This window comes from Fusarium graminearum, chromosome 2, assembly GCF_000240135.3.
Source record: "Fusarium graminearum PH-1 chromosome 2, whole genome shotgun sequence".
In the NCBI taxonomy this organism is placed as follows: Eukaryota; Fungi; Ascomycota; class Sordariomycetes; order Hypocreales; family Nectriaceae; genus Fusarium; species Fusarium graminearum.
The window spans coordinates 2,066,792-2,081,842 of NC_026475.1; the positions used below are offsets into that span (position 1 = coordinate 2,066,792).

Sequence of the window (15,051 nt, forward strand, 5' to 3'; positions counted from 1 at the left end):
AGATTCGTTGACCTTGGAGAGGGGTGAAAGTTAAGTTGTTATGATTCTGACTGACAACAGAGCAGCACTACGACACGGCAGTTTCTATTACAGTGACGATATTCGTTGCAGGAGAAAAAAGGAGTCAAGTTGAGTTGGAGCTAGTGAACGAACGAGATAATAACTAGGTAGGTAGCAGTAATAAACAAGGTCCTTGGGATCGTACAGTGACGAGACGAGACTCAGACTAGTAGCGAGTGGACTTGTTGAGAGTGTGATGAGCATGAGCGAGATCAACCGAAGATAACTACTACCTAGTGCAGGGGATAAACGATAACTTGATCAAGGAGCCGCACTCGGAACTTGGGTAAAAAGGGAATCTCCCTCTTTGGCAAGCCGAGCAACAACAAGAGACAACTTACGAAGCCTCGTCTTGTCTGTGGAACTTGTTCACAAGAAGAAAACGAGTCCCCCAATAGAAAACAAGAAAGATGTGAGATTGGCTGAACCCACGAATGCGTCACTTGCAATACATACTTGCATTAGTTAGAAGAATTCCCAACTCCGCAAGACCCGATTCATGGCTTCGTAACTTAGTTGCATAGTAAATAGGGTTCGTTTGAACTGGTCTGTCATGGCTCTGGAGTTTTTTGACTTTTTTAACTTTTGGCTTTTGTATATGAATTTCATCCCGGGCCGACTATAGGCGTATCAGTGGAAGTGGAAGCGGAAGTCAAAGTGTAAATGTGAAATAAAGGAAGGTAGGTATTGTTGGTTAACCTCGAGTCATCATCAATTTTGACAATGTTGCCGCGTGTCGTCAGGTTGTGCCAGATAGAAAATTGTAATAATAGTTCCAATCATGTGATTCTATTGCTGCATGCGTCTCGATATAGGTATTCTTTTCAACCTCACTCAAAGCTCACATAAATCCCACTGAATCAGAGTCCACCCCATGATAAAACAGCTTCAATTAATAAAAATAACCATAAATAAAGTTGTCATATTAGTAGAATAAACACAATAAGTTGTCACAATTTTGAGTCGTTCAATACACTTTCACTCGACCTTCCAGAAGCTTTCATGGCCGGCAGGGATAATCTGGGGTGTCTTGCACGTGACCTTTAAAGTCAATCTTCATCTTCATTGTCCGTGTTATCAAGTCAGCCATCATATCGCCGTCTTCAACCAATCGCAATACCTACATCAACTTCAGACGTCACTTAATCTATCGCAGAGCGCCCGCAAACGCACCAACCATGTCGTCCATCGCTGAAATCGAAGGGGAAAAGAAGGCCTACCAAGAACAAGTGCGACACCCATTCCCATACCCAACACTAGAACCCATCATACTGACAAGTTTCTTCCCAGTTCGAGATCGTTCTTGGCCAGCTCCGCGACGACCCCGACAATGTCGAACTCAAAGCATTAAAGGACGAGTTAAACAGTTTCATCGATCTTCTCAGTGAACAGATTGCTGAGCTCAAGCCTGCCCAGGCGTCCAAGCCCGCCCCCAAGCAGCCATCACCACCCCCCGAGCCCGAGAAGTGGTCGCGCGAGAACCACCCCGCCTTTAAGAAAGCAGCTCCAACTGAGGAAAAGGAACAGGCTGCCCCCGCAAACTACCAGGTCAACGACACTGTCCTAGCCAAATGGGTTTCTGGCGACAAGGGATTCTACCAAGCGCGCATCACCTCCATCACTGGTTCCTCGACAAATCCCATCTATGTCGTCAAGTTCAAGACCTATGATAACACAGAGACTCTCCAAGCTCGCGATATCCGACCCATTTCCAACAAGCGCAAGGCGGACGGAACACCGACGACTTCAGCGCCCGCGACACCATCTGCTCCTGGGTTGGTCACTTCTGCGGGCGCGACGGTATACCCCGACGCCAAGAAGGAGGCTGACAAGGACGGCGATGTGAAGCCTCCCAAGCCAAAGAAGATCAAGGCCAAGAAGGAACTTGAGAAGAACAAGAATAAGTGGCAAGAGTTCAGCGCAAAGTCCAAGGGTGGCAAGAGCACAAAGAAGGACAGCATGTTCCGCACTCCCGACGGTGTTCATGGTAGAGGTATGCAACTCTCCCACCTGTTATATGTATGAACGAGATTACTGACTTTTTCTCAGTTGGCTTCACGGGCTCTGGCCAAGCAATGCGCAAAGACCCCACACGAAGCCGTCATATCTATCAAGTGAACGATGAGCTAGACTAATCACAATTCTCTCTTGGCAGGGTACTCGGTTCGATACGCAAAGGGCATGCGAGGGGGGCGTTAGGAAATGTCTGGACCTTTCTCTTTGTTTGGTAACATGCCTTGCGTTTCATCATGGCAGAAGCTAACGATTTATCTTTACGGCGTTTAATCGCATTAATTCCAGTTCTTTCCCAGAGTCTAGTACGTAGGAGCGACGCGGCCTCGAACAGGTCGGCTGAGGTCAAATCAAATAGTGGTTTTTGAGCGCATCATGTCTTTCCCCCTCAGATTTGAATGTTTTACTAAGTGAGCTGATAGGGACATTTATTACACATGTCTTTTACATCGTTTGTTTGTGGTGAGTCGACCTAGCCATTACTTGCTGCTCAGCTCGATCTTTGGACAAATGTCCTGCGCTATCTTTAAAAAGGCCGCCGCCCTCTCACTCTCAGGTTCTGCCACCACTGTTGGCTTTCCCCTGTCCCCGTCGTCTCCAATGTTGGGGTGCAGGGGAATATCTCCTAAAAAGTCGATCTGGTGCTCTTGGCATAGCTTCTCCACTCTCGCGTTGGAACCAAATATGCTGGTCTCTCCGTGGCAGTGAGGGCATTGGAAAAGAGACATGTTTTGCACCACGCCGAGGATATTGACGTCAACTGTTTTAAACATGTTGATACCCTTGACGGCGTCTTTGGTGGCCAGGGTATGAGGCGTAGTTACGATGACAGAGCCTATTCCTGGTCAGCAAGAGTGATCTGCTGCATGTTGTAGGCACGTACCATCTAGAATGACTTGTTGCGTGATGGTCAACTGTGTATCTCCTGTTCCTGGTGGAAGATCGAGGACGAGAACGTCAAGACCACCCCATTCGACTTCGTGAAGCAGTTGTTGGATGGCCTTCATGACCATGGGACCCCTCCATACAACTGGTGCATTCTCGCCGACAAGGTAACCCATAGACATTGTCTTGACTCCATAGTTTGTAAGAGGCACCAACTGGTTATCTAGAACATGTTAGCAATTGGTGGGAGTTACATGCTCCCATCACTGACTATTCGATAACCTTGGTTCTCCTGACAGGTCAAACAAGGTTGGGACCGATGGGCCAAAGATGTCAGTATCTAAGATACCAGTACGGAAGCCTAGGCGGGCAAAGGCCAGTGAGAGGTTTGCTATGTTGATTTAGAATCGCTCCAATGTTATGATAAGGTGTCGTCAAATACCTGCAACGGTGCTTTTGCCTACGCCACCCTTTGCAGACGACACAGCAATGACCTTTTCAACGCCTGTGATCTTGCGACGCACTGGACGTTTGCCCCAGGTTGGGGGTGTTCCAGATCTAGGGAGGCCCTGGTATTTGATATAAGATTCAAGCTGTATAGGAAAGATCATATGAGAGACCACTCACCAGCGGGTTCTCATGTTGGAGAGCCCGGAAGCTCTGAAAGAGACGAGCTGTAGTTGCTCGCATGTTGGAAGAGACAACGACAACTGCAATCCAGAGTATTAGGAATATATTGCTAGAGTCCCTCAATCATAAGATACATGTATCTAATATTGTTAATACTGTCTAAGGAAAAGAAACACCAGATTATCTACCTATGCCAGAAATCTCGAGACTGACCAAATAAGGTGTCATGGAACGCATGCACGATGAATAGACTCCATGCGCTAGCGAACCCTACAGGGCACTGTCCGCTAATGTCGAGCTGCGACAGTTCTGCCAGCATCCACCGCCTAAAAGTTCAAGGCCGAATCTCAGAAATTTCCAACGTGGGGGCTGTCACTGTTAGTGGAAGATCTTCCCTTGCAAGATTCTACAAGAAAAAGTCAAATAACCAATTCACAATGGTTAAAGCAAAGGGCCGCGCGAAGGAATTCCAGGATCCTGATGAGCCTATCACCAAGGGTATGTTGTAACTAACGTTTTCTTCATGTTCGCATGTTTCCTAACTCTCTCAAGATTACGATCCCGAGGCCGACGTCGATGTGAGCGAGCATGGCAGCGGAAGCGAAGACAGCGAGGACGAGAATGCGGGAACCGAGCACTATGTCTCTGTCGGAAAGAGCAAGCTGAGGAAGTCAGAGGGCTTGTCGCTTGGTCCCCAGTACCGTGGCTCGCGTGTCTCGCGAGACGCCCTTGAAGAAGAGAGCGCATCCGAGGAGGACGATGAAGAGGGATCGGGTGACGAAGAATTCGATGACCCTGAGACCGCAGATCTTGAGCGCGACGCAGCCGAGGCCAACGACTCGGAAATCTCTAGCGACAATGCCCTTGGCGAGAGTGATGAGGAGCGCTTCAAGGACTATACTTTCCGCGCAAGCTCCAAGCCCAACAAGCCTCTTTCCAAGAGAGCCAAGGCTGCCGACTACATGTCCTCTTCTGATAATGAGGGCGCAGAGCTTGGCGGTTCCGACTCAGAGGATGAGGAAATGGATGATGGTCTGGACGCTCTTGTTGATGGCGAGGGAGACTCTGATGATGAGTCGGATGAGAACGACGACGAAGAGGGCTCTGGCGATGACGAAGAGGATGATGAAGATGACAGCGAAAGCGATGAGGAAGACTCAAAGGCTAAGGCCCAAAATGCAAAGCCTATGATGGCAGCTCTGTCCACCCAACCCGACGTCGACAAGGGTCTGGCAATTCGCCAGCAGCGCAAGGCCTACGACGGACTCCTGAACATGCGAATCCGTCTCCAAAAGGCTCTCATCGCTGCCAACACCTTCGAAGCCCTCGATTCCAACCCCGAGCCCGAATCAGAGCCCTACGAGGCCGCGGAAGAAGCTGCCATCAAGCTCCTTAACACCATCAGCAGCCTCAAGGACAACTTTGGACCGTCTCACGCTGGCGAGAAGCGCAAGCGCGAGTTGGACGTGTCCATGACTACGAGCCAGATCTGGGAACAGATGCAGGCTGAGGAGGAACGAGCTATCAAGTCTAGGGAGGATCGTCTGGAGAAGTGGTCCCGCAAGGTGCAATCCGTCAATGTCACAGGACCCAAGGGCCTCGAGGGACGAAACAAGACGCTCATCAGCGCGCTCAGGGATCAACTGATCAACCCCGACAACCGCCTCGCCAAGCGCTCTCGCGTCCCCCGCTCATGCGCCCCTGCGCAAGCTGCGAAGGGTGTTTCAGAGGACAACAATATCTACGACGACGCCGACTTCTACCAGGTTCTTCTCAAGGAGCTTGTCGACCAGCGAACAGTGGAGGGCTCATCAGGAGCCGGTGCCGGCGACGCCGTGCCAACAGTGGTCCTCACCGCATCCAAGGATGTTAAGAACCGTAAGAACGTCGACCGCAAGGCAAGCAAGGGCCGCAAGATGCGCTTCACGGTCCACGAGAAGATGCAGAACTTTATGGCTCCCGAGGACCGACGTGCGTGGGAGCAGGGTGCTATTGACCGATTCTTCGGCACGCTGTTCGGACGCAAGATGCAGCTCAACGAGGACGAGAGCGACGACGATATGGATGTCGATGTTGAAGAGGCGGGACTCAGACTGTTCAGAAACTAAAAAGGGGATTTTTAAAAGTTTTAATCGTAGATCAAACATCACATATAGATGTATTTATTCAGGTACTGCCGAATAACCAGGTTCCAAGAAACATAGTCAACAAAACAACGTGAACCCTCAGATGCACCACAGGTCCTCCCAGCGTTTTTGTCGTTGCAGTTCCCTCCTCTTTTGTATAACCATTCATGCGCATGTAAGCGCGATAGCAAGGCCAGATATGCCAAAACGCAAAAGCGAGAGCGACGTGTTGCGCGACATGGTCAAAGGGTCGACGAAGAAAGATGAGAGCGATGAGATTTGTGGTGAGAATACAGCCGCCAAAGGATTGAACGATGAGAGCTGCGGATGGAGGAAGTGGTTGGAGTTGAGTTGATGGTTTGAGGATAAAGGTGAGAGCGGCTGGAGTTTCGATAAGGGCGTGAGCGAGGAAGGGGGCTGTTGCTGCAGATATCATGGTGAAGACTGCTGAAGATGTTGAGGTACTGGAAACTAATTGGGTTGGTGTTGATATCCTAGGTTATGCAAAGTTCAAGATGGTCGGTCGTGGTGTTTGAGAATTGGGAGACTTAGTAAGCCTTCGCTTACCCACCGACGACGAAGTGAGCGTCCAGATAATAGATAGCTTAGTATGTTGAATTAATGAGTTCTCTAAATATAACTCTTATTTTAATTATGTTTTGCGAAACTGTGTACGAGGTGACTGTTCTTGCAGAGCTATCGCCACGAAGTGTCTACCAGCCAATGCTACTACAAAAGGCTAATAATGGGCGTAACGTAGTCATTTATTACTATTATGATACTATCCATTGCTAGATCCTCCTTCTAGCCTTCTCTTGTAATAATTTCGGAAATGCACCAAGGCTAATTGAATAAAAAGGGTATTATGTTCAAATATATATCAAACCCATCTAGCTTTTTACAATTGGAACGCTAATACATCTCCTTAAATTGCGGAAATACGGTGCCGTCGATTCCAAACATGCCATTCGGTTGCTCAGATACTTCATTGTTCGGGCCTTGCCCATCGTTCTCGTTATATTGAAAGCCATTCAAGCCCACATATCCTTCAAACATGCGAGACATCTCGGCCTGGATGCGGGATCCATTTTGAGCCATTGGGTCTGGTGTTGCTGTTGATGATTGTTGGCCTGGCACTGAAGGTTTGCGGAACGTTTGTTGTTGATCCATGTGACCTCGCGCAAGTCCAATCATTCCTAACGCGGCTGTTGACTGCGGATCGTCGTCGGGGTTCAGTCCGAACCGGGGTGCTACATCTTTGAGTGATCGAATGGTCCGCCACAGTCGCTGTGAGGCCCAACTCTTGGCAGATAAGTCCTTGACTAGCTCTAGGGCCATGTAGAACTCCTCGCGACAATTGGCACTGAATCGTACCGGCGCGTGGACGGAAGCAAGGAAAACGACGGCGATGGCTGATGTGAGGAATTGATGGTAGAAGACCTGCACACGCCTGTATAGGTTTGTTGTGTTATTCAGATGACTGAGATAACGGATAGTGTCCTTGGCAATGTCGACAACACGCTCTGACTGTGCAGGGTGTGCCACGATGCTTGTGGCACTATGTAGAACGGGCGTATAGAGCCAGATTCGCATCTAATGATTGTCAGTTTTGTGTTCAAAGATTTGTAGAGTAAACTCACTTGATTCAAGCGCAGATATGTCCAGATTCGCAGCCGTTGGAGGTTATATGATGGCGTTGACGTAATGTGCTTCTCTTTATCCCAATTGCGAACTTTGACCTCTTCGGGTATCTGTTCATACCACTGCAGTAGCTCTTGATCGACGCCTTCTAGCTCTTCGGACCGCATATCGCGCGCAAGGATCGGACCGAAATGAGCGACTTGTCGCCACACCTTTGCGCCTATACGGGAATAAGTGATCATGGCCACAAGGTACGGATATTCCTCCTACAGTCTTATTAGCCAACTTGCCACACGTGTCATAAATCCGATACTTACAGGGAACGGAAGCAGTGAATCGATCTCCTCATCTTGAACGACGAAAGGAAGTCCAGTTGCAAAAGCCCACCTTCGGTCGAGAACATAGGCTGACCAAAAGCTTACCAAAGCGTTCTTCCTCTCCTCTTCATCTTGAATCCTCATCAGGCCTGTTCTCTGATGAATGCCAAGCTCCAAGCATAATCTGGCAACATGGCCCATAACACGCCATGCCAGAACTTCGTCGTTGGACAAGAATCGGTAGCCAGCAACAAGTGCCAGTATTGGTATGGTTCCGACATCCGCGGCTTCAGCCATGAGTTTTCGATTGAGTACTGTGTCCATGCTCTCGAACAAGCGGATTGCCTTGTCGCTATGCCCATGTTCTTCAACCACTAGTGCACAGCACATGATTATTTTGAGTTGCAGGGTCTTGTCGTCGTTGATGAGTTCTCTGGGGTTTTGCTGCCGAATAGATTCAAGAAAAGTTGACATGCTCTTGGCGTGAGATATAACACTTTGAATGTTTAGCACCGGATACATAATGCCTATTTCTTCCTCATGCAGACGGCAGAGACGAACCATCTCGTCCTTGTCAAAATCGTGGAGGGGGTCCATTGGGCGCATGGACATGGCACCCAGCCCTTCGTTCATATGCTGGTCATCATCGGAGATGCCCTTGTAGCCCATATTGTTGATGGTGTTGTTGGCAACGTCCAAGCTAAAAGCCATGCTTGTAGGGCCACGGAAAGAGCCATACTTTGAACCATCATGACGGTTATATGAAGCAGAACTGTGAGAAGGTGAAGCGGCGATCGTTGATGCGCCGTGGCTATGGGCCATTGCTTGGTTACCGATCGAAGGGAAACGACCAGGCTCGGATTGCATTGTCTTGACTGTTTGGTGCAACCAGCCTACTTCTTCCTGCAGCCGGCCAAGCTGTACCGTCACCTGCTTGAATTCGTCCGACTCTTTGAAGTTTCCGGAACAGCAGTTGGGGGCATAAAGGCAGGCCAGATTAAGGTTACCACACCGTTGACAGGGAGTTTCGCCGTTGCACTTTATCTTGCGTCTCTTACATTCATTGCTGTAGTTTGTTAGTCAAAGCCGTTTCTTTGGTGGCGGAGGCTGAGATGTTGTTGTGTTACGAGCCGATGGCATCGATAAGCACACGCAACAAGGGGCCTGTACTGACCATGCTATCGATATATACTACAATAGAGAAGACCACGTGTTAGCCAGACGACCTCGTATCATGGTGGGTTTGGTGTGTTGAGATAGTAACGGTAAAGAGAGAGCAGGGGGGACATGGGTAGACGACCCGGCAGCTTGGGTCTGTCCATGTGGTGCAACAAGGAAGGCTGGGTGCTTGACGTTGGGAGGCCGATAATGTTTCGATAGGCGAATGTCGTCGAGTCCTGTGCCGATGAGCGACGCCCCCATTGTTCATCTTGGCCCTCATCTTGACGACCGTAAAGGTCGTATCTCACATCACCCCTTGCCTTGCCTTATCTGATCTCATTTCTCGGGTATCGGGGACAGGATATAGACATAACAAATGAAGAGGACTCACTCTATTTCTTTTACTTCGCGTCTGCTTGCTGGCATTGCCTTGACCGTCATCTGTTGACTTCCTCTTATTATTGGAGGCACTCGCACCGTGAGCGGAATTGTCCCCGACAGAGGCGGAACTTGGGCTGGCTTGATTATCGTAAGCAATAGCAGCACCTGCAGACGTCCCGGGGGTTTGGGCAGGAGTTCCACCTCGTCCGGCGCCGGACCCGGGACCCAGAGACGGGCTTGAGGTTGGATTCAAAACTGGTACTTGGGCAAGGAATCGCAAGTCGCTTGCTTGTGTCTCAATTTGCTCCATGGTGCCGAAATGACCATTCACTATGGCGGAATTGTCGACGAGCGGCGAATGCGAATGAGGAGAATGTGAATGTGAATGTGAATGTGGAAAGAGCAACTGTTCGTGCTGTAGGTGGAGATGATGGGCGTGTGTTGTATTTGGGGTCTGGGGATAGGAATAAGCCTGAGTCTGGAAATGAGAATGAGTCTGAGTCTGAGGGTGAGGATGAATGTGAGCGCGAACTGCTAAAGGTGACGCGAATTGACCAAAGTGTCCGGGTGTCGAGTCTGGGGCTACAGCGGCTGGGACTGGAACTTGTCCTCGTACGGCAGGGCCCTGCACGCTCCGCTGTGACCTACGCCTGCTATTTTGCCAGCGCCAGGTCCCCCAATCGATATTGCCAGGTCCGGGCGTACCAGGGTATTGGCGGCCTAGAGGCGATTCCACGTGACCCGGATAGTTCCCAATCGCAGGAGCGGAATGAACGTTCCTGTTGTGGAAATCGTCGCCTTCAACGACTCGGACTCCTCCTTCATCCACGTCTCCTTCCATCACACCAAAGACAGAATAATAGTCCTCGATTTCAGTCTTCATTCAGTAAACCAAGATTGGGCGTTTTCGTGTGTATTTTGGGTTTCTCCACCGGAACAGTGCCGAGCGTCAAATACTGCCGGGAAAGGAAAATTCAGCCGCACCAGACCAAAAAGCCTCCTCTCTTAGACGTTCCGGATCCGCAAGGATTCGGTCAAGTCTCGGAGCCGAACCCAATACAATCCAGTCCAGCAAGTCCAGCGATCGATTATTAAGCTCCTAAACAGTTCCGCGGGTGCCGAAACTCGAGTAACTTTGTTTTGACTGATAATCGACTGACTGGTGGACGAAAGATGTTGAGTTCCAGCTATATCGATACTGGTATGGTACTCGGGTGGTGGACATGCAGATAAGCCTTGACTGAAGATACCTTTGTCCAATGTTTGGTCGATACCGCGAATGTTGATTCGGCTTTCGTATATTCCTTCGATATGTTGTTCGTTTGCGATTCGTCAATGTCGTGGCATAAAGTACTCCTACCACATTCACCCAGGGGAACTCGTTCAACTTAAACAACTTCACCAAGGCACTGAGCATTTCGACTATCAACTCTCAAGAGCGCCCACGCCCTGGCTCTCTGCCTTACATGTGGAGCTTCAAGACACCCTCTAGCTTCCCTGGAACGCGGCCCTCCTATCACGCCGCACGCTTAGCTTCACAGTCACAGTCTTGATACTCTCTTGGCGCAGACTCTTCAGCTGTGCGCTGCTGCTTTCCGTAAGGGGCATCCTACCCTAGCTTCCTGACCAAACGTCAACTATATAGCGCGGTCTCGAAGCGAGTAGGCCGGTATCGCACGCCACTGAGCATTCTCCCATGCTTGGAAGATACTTGATGCCCACCCCCCGCTGTTGCAGTCATCGGGGATTTCGAAGAAGGGGTGAGACTAAATCCTTACCTCACCATCTTAAATCCCCAAATGACCGGCTCACATACGGATAGAATCGTGTGTTTCGATAGCGTCGAAAGATCGCCCGCGGAAGGCCATGTGTGTAAGCTTCGCTTCTCGAACTCAAGCTCCAAGCCTCATCCCCATGACTGGGTCGTCAAAACGCCATTCTGCGCGCCGTGCGTGAGAGCTTAAACCCACGAAACCACGTTCGTTTCCCATGCCTTGAACCCGGCTCGTGTCACTAGATAGTCATGTCACCGTCAACTACTGTATCTGCGGGAAACTTCACCAACTACAGACCATGCTAGTGTGAGTGGGGACCTCGTTGTCAAATCTGCAAGCCACAGGGTGCTTCTCAAGACGAGTTCCTGTTTCGAGACTCTTATGGATGCTTCCCACTCGTCTCTGATTGGGCATACAACCTTGACGTCAGTCGGTGGCTTTTGAGTTGCCTATGAACACACTGGATGAACGGTTTGACTAGTCAGCCCTCATGTTGTTTCTTGGGTCCCATCCCGATAAAGGCATGTTTCAGGGACACAGATGCACAGGCACTCAGACACATGGTCAGAGAGCCCTTAGCGTTGTCGATGCCACGAGGTGGAACGGTTGATCAACTCGCCCACTTTGGCAAATTCAAATCCAAGCTGAGAACAATATGGGGCAGAGTCCACTCAGATGGTCTCCACAGCTCTCTGGGTGATGTAAGTTGCACGGCAAGCCCCATATTCTTCTTCATATGTATTACCGGTAATTTGACAGCCTCCGCGGCAGCTAGCCCATTTCAAGGTTGCTTCTCGCGATGCTACCCCGACCTTATGCACTGATCCTGAATCGTCGACATAAACTGTCGAGATGGCACAGGATGAATGTGTCAAGACTGATAGGTTGGGCTAAAGTCGTATTAACAGACGATTAAGCGACAGAGCTCAAAACTGTGCTTGAGGAATATACCCTACTGGCTAGCGTGTCTATTTTATTGCCGAATTTCCCACTAACCTCGGCATCTGAAATGAAGATAGAGGTGTGGTCCCTTTGTCAAGGTATTTCAGCCTCGAGAACCACGCGCTCGGGCGATCTTATTCACATCAGAGTGCGGGACTCTCGGTAACTTACTTTTCATGACTCATAGCGCTTCTTCATACAGCGGATGCACGTCCAGCTAGGTAGGTCTTTTTGTTAAACGATTCCAGGACAGAACGAAACCAAGACAAGGACGTTCTAGACAATTCAGGGTACGTTTGCTGTCATTCGCGCCCTTCTCTCCACGGGACCCATTTACCCTTCCCCTTACATGTCGACTGACGCTTATGGTTCTAATCCCGGTCTGCATGTTCTGATCGTTGGCGTTAAAGTGAGGGCGCCATAAACATGTACTATGTACTATCATGAGTTGCCAAGCGATCTTAAGACACTACCCAACTAATATGCGAACAGACCGCTGGGATCACCAAGATCCTATTGAGCCAATGAGCCGCCATTCTTTATTAGCCGGGTCATCCATTATTTCTGTCAAATCAAACATGGGGTGGTAGGGATGACAGGAAACTAGGTAGGTAGTCTGGCCAAGCCAGCAACTTGGGTTGATTCTCTTTCGAAACTTCAACAATGCTGAACTATGGATTGAGGGCAAGGCACGCTCGGAGATGTCATTCGTGAACTGGCTCACTATATCCGAAAGCGGACCACGCTGAAATTGGTAATATATTCGTCAACAACTGAAACTATTTCTTGGCAACTTCGCACCCTAAGGGTACGTTGACCTACATGGACAGGTTCTCGAGACTATCATGCCATGTATCCCTTGGATATGGTTATCCATACTGTTCAAAGACTGTATACAACTCTGACTCAGTTCTTGGCATCGCTGACATGTATCAAGTGGCTCGAGCTGGACCCAGTACAGTGGAGGACCGTATATCTTTTAATAAACGTACGAGTGTACGAAACATCATTATCTCCGCCACTATACTCTTTCGCACAGGTCCAGATACATGGGCTACTAATGCGTTTCAACCATCAAGGCAAGCTATCACGTTCTTTTGCCCCTTGCTAATCGAGATCTAGATGGTCTAGCGACTCAGTAACAAACCTGGCATACCGGTCTTGCGACTCATATGCAGATGAAGAGTTCCGCTCAGCCGGAGACCCGCTGGTATCGGTGCTCCACTCGTCGCCGTCTCCGGCCTCACTTGGCTCCGATTCGGTTTCGGCTGGAGTCTCTGGCGGTGTTTGCAGGCCAGTTACGTTGGTTCTATGAACCATGTTGCGCTTCATCATACACATCTCGACGGTTATGCCTGGACCAAAAGCACATCCGACGACGTAGTCGCGCACTCGTCCGTCAGGGGCCATGGCATCCATCTCTTTTGAGCGCAGTCGATTCATGACACTGAAGATTGTGGCAGAACTCGAGTTTCCGTGATTGATATAAGTGTCGTAACTTGCTCGCATGTGTTCCGGAGTGATGTCCATGACTTTCTCTGCGCCGGACAGGATGGTCGCACCACCAGGGTGCATGGCCCAGTCAAAATCGGCTGCGTTCTGGTAGTCCGAGGGCAATTGCGGTAGAGAGGCTTTGAGGTCACTGAAAGCTGGGCCAATTGAGGCAGCAGTGAGCTTGGGCACACGGGGTGTGAGTATGACTTTCCAGCCTGTATTATTGTTAGAATCGTCTCTTGGCTAGTCGGCGTGCTTAAGGCTTACCAGCTGGGTGAACGTCAAAGCCCAGATCCTCCTCTGTATCAGGTATAGTCCTGTGATCCCAGCCGAGCAGATCATAGACAGGTTCAGAGGGCTCACCGATACCATTGCTCAACACGGCGGCGCTACCGCAATCTGAGAACAGGCATGCGCCTATCCTCGTCTGCTGCAACTCATTGATGCTGTCTAGCTCACTGCGCACCAAGGTGGTGCTGACTTCTAGTGCTACACATAGAACGCGCGCAGGCAGTCCCCGTGCTTTATGACCGAGAGCTAGGTTTGCGCCTGTTCGAAGAGCGGCCAGTCCTCCACTACAACCCACACCATGCAATAAGACCTTTTCAACGCCATGTGTTATGCCTAGACCTTTTGCGACAAAGTGATCGAACCCTGGATTTGCGCTGTCGGTACATGTTGTAGCGACTATATGTGTGATAAATCGAGTATCGACCTTGGCTTCGTCGATAGCCTTACGAGCGGCTCGAATCGCGAGTGGGACACCGTCAGACTGGAATATGCTGTGGAGTTCTGCTATTGACGGTGCTTCTTTCTTGTTCACGGCAGGGTGGTCGGGCGTTCCAACAGATGATCGCGAGTCAATTCCGGTGTATCTGTTGATTGCAAGAACTTTCTGCATACTAGGTACACATGATATGGTTAGCAAGCGAGATAGGCGGCCACGGTGTGGAAATTTCGACTTACGAAGGCGTATCAGGGTAGAATCTCTCGCCAAGGGTATTGAGACAAGTATAATCTAGCGAATGAGGCGGATACTCGGCGCTGAGGCCAATGATGGAGAGGCCCAGCTCTCCAAATGTGCTCGGAGCTGCCATGACTGAAGCTTTGGTGAAGGTTGTGGCGTTTGTATCCCCAACACTTTAGAAGGTTGAGACGGTCAGAGCAAATGTAAAGAAAGTGGGTGATTGAGCGTTGCAACGTTGTTTCTAGTAGAACCAGATGAAATAACGAGGTTGAGAAAACCCAATTGGAATGTTCACTCGAGGCTTGACAATGTCGTTGACGTGTCTAATCGTTGATAATGTCTGTTATCTCGTTCGCCTGAGTTTAATCGATGACGCTATCTTGATGACAGAGCTAGGGGGGGTAACAGTAGCTGCAGGATGAATGCAGGGGTAAGTAAATATTGAAGAGGGGAAGAAGAATGTATGGAGAGATGGTTTATGTGTAGAGTAGTAACGGGTCGAGAAGGAATTGGAACAGGAAAAAGAGGACACGATGTTGATGTGGGAAGGAGGAATTTGTTTATGGTGACAGCAACACCAAAAGGGAACAGCTTTGCTAAGGTAGGCAAAGCATATGTAACAGCACTGTCTCGGGTATTGTTTGGAGGGGTTAACCAAG

At 49.7% G+C, this 15,051-nt stretch overlaps 6 protein-coding genes across 6 annotated transcripts; 3 read left to right on the forward strand and 3 right to left on the reverse strand.

The window, feature by feature from the left end:
- Window positions 1–1,238: 1,238 nt before the first annotated feature.
- FGSG_08383 (uncharacterized protein) lies at window positions 1,239–2,195 on the forward strand (the record flags this gene model as incomplete). The annotated part of the gene is made up of 3 exons (XM_011322092.1): window positions 1,239–1,289; window positions 1,351–2,053; window positions 2,110–2,195. 3 exons carry the CDS (start codon window positions 1,239–1,241, stop codon window positions 2,193–2,195), a joined length of 840 nt encoding a protein of 279 aa, XP_011320394.1.
- Window positions 2,196–2,552: 357 nt separating this feature from the next.
- On the reverse strand, window positions 2,553–3,648 carry FGSG_08382 (uncharacterized protein; the record flags this gene model as incomplete). Its single annotated transcript, XM_011322093.1, has 5 exons — window positions 2,553–2,908; window positions 2,957–3,181; window positions 3,230–3,349; window positions 3,401–3,527; window positions 3,586–3,648. The coding sequence occupies 5 exons, from the start codon at window positions 3,646–3,648 to the stop codon at window positions 2,553–2,555; spliced, it is 891 nt and encodes a 296-aa protein (XP_011320395.1).
- A 377-nt stretch (window positions 3,649–4,025) lies between these two features.
- Window positions 4,026–5,696, forward strand: FGSG_08381 (BFR2 protein; the record flags this gene model as incomplete). The annotated part of the gene is made up of 2 exons (XM_011322094.1): window positions 4,026–4,086; window positions 4,141–5,696. The coding sequence occupies 2 exons, from the start codon at window positions 4,026–4,028 to the stop codon at window positions 5,694–5,696; spliced, it is 1,617 nt and encodes a 538-aa protein (XP_011320396.1).
- An 865-nt stretch (window positions 5,697–6,561) lies between these two features.
- Window positions 6,562–10,055, reverse strand: FGSG_08380 (uncharacterized protein; the record flags this gene model as incomplete). The annotated part of the gene is made up of 4 exons (XM_011322095.1): window positions 6,562–7,307; window positions 7,355–7,621; window positions 7,673–8,738; window positions 9,208–10,055. 4 exons carry the CDS (start codon window positions 10,053–10,055, stop codon window positions 6,627–6,629), a joined length of 2,862 nt encoding a protein of 953 aa, XP_011320397.1. The 3' UTR covers window positions 6,562–6,626.
- Window positions 10,056–11,013: 958 nt separating this feature from the next.
- On the forward strand, window positions 11,014–11,832 carry FGSG_08379 (uncharacterized protein; the record flags this gene model as incomplete). Its single annotated transcript, XM_011322096.1, has 4 exons — window positions 11,014–11,086; window positions 11,285–11,414; window positions 11,471–11,690; window positions 11,749–11,832. The coding sequence occupies 4 exons, from the start codon at window positions 11,014–11,016 to the stop codon at window positions 11,830–11,832; spliced, it is 507 nt and encodes a 168-aa protein (XP_011320398.1).
- Window positions 11,833–12,922: 1,090 nt separating this feature from the next.
- FGSG_08378 (uncharacterized protein) lies at window positions 12,923–14,875 on the reverse strand. The gene is made up of 3 exons (XM_011322097.1): window positions 14,392–14,875; window positions 13,693–14,327; window positions 12,923–13,640 (listed from the first exon to the last, which is right to left on the reverse strand). Exons 1-3 carry the CDS (start codon window positions 14,520–14,522, stop codon window positions 13,039–13,041), a joined length of 1,368 nt encoding a protein of 455 aa, XP_011320399.1. The 5' UTR covers window positions 14,523–14,875; the 3' UTR covers window positions 12,923–13,038.
- Between the last annotated feature and the right edge of the window lie 176 nt (window positions 14,876–15,051).

Bases quoted from the DNA above. Each gene is read 5' to 3' on its own strand.
- FGSG_08378 (XM_011322097.1), bottom strand. From the start codon at position 14,522: ATGGCAGCTCCGAGCACATTTGGAGAGCTGGGCCTCTCCATCATTGGC. The intron at 14,328-14,391 runs GTAAGTCGAAAT...ATGTGTACCTAG, and splicing joins TTCTACCCTGATACGCCTTC to TATGCAGAAAGTTCTTGCAA. The intron at 13,641-13,692 runs GTAAGCCTTAAG...ACAATAATACAG, and splicing joins CTTTGACGTTCACCCAGCTG to GCTGGAAAGTCATACTCACA.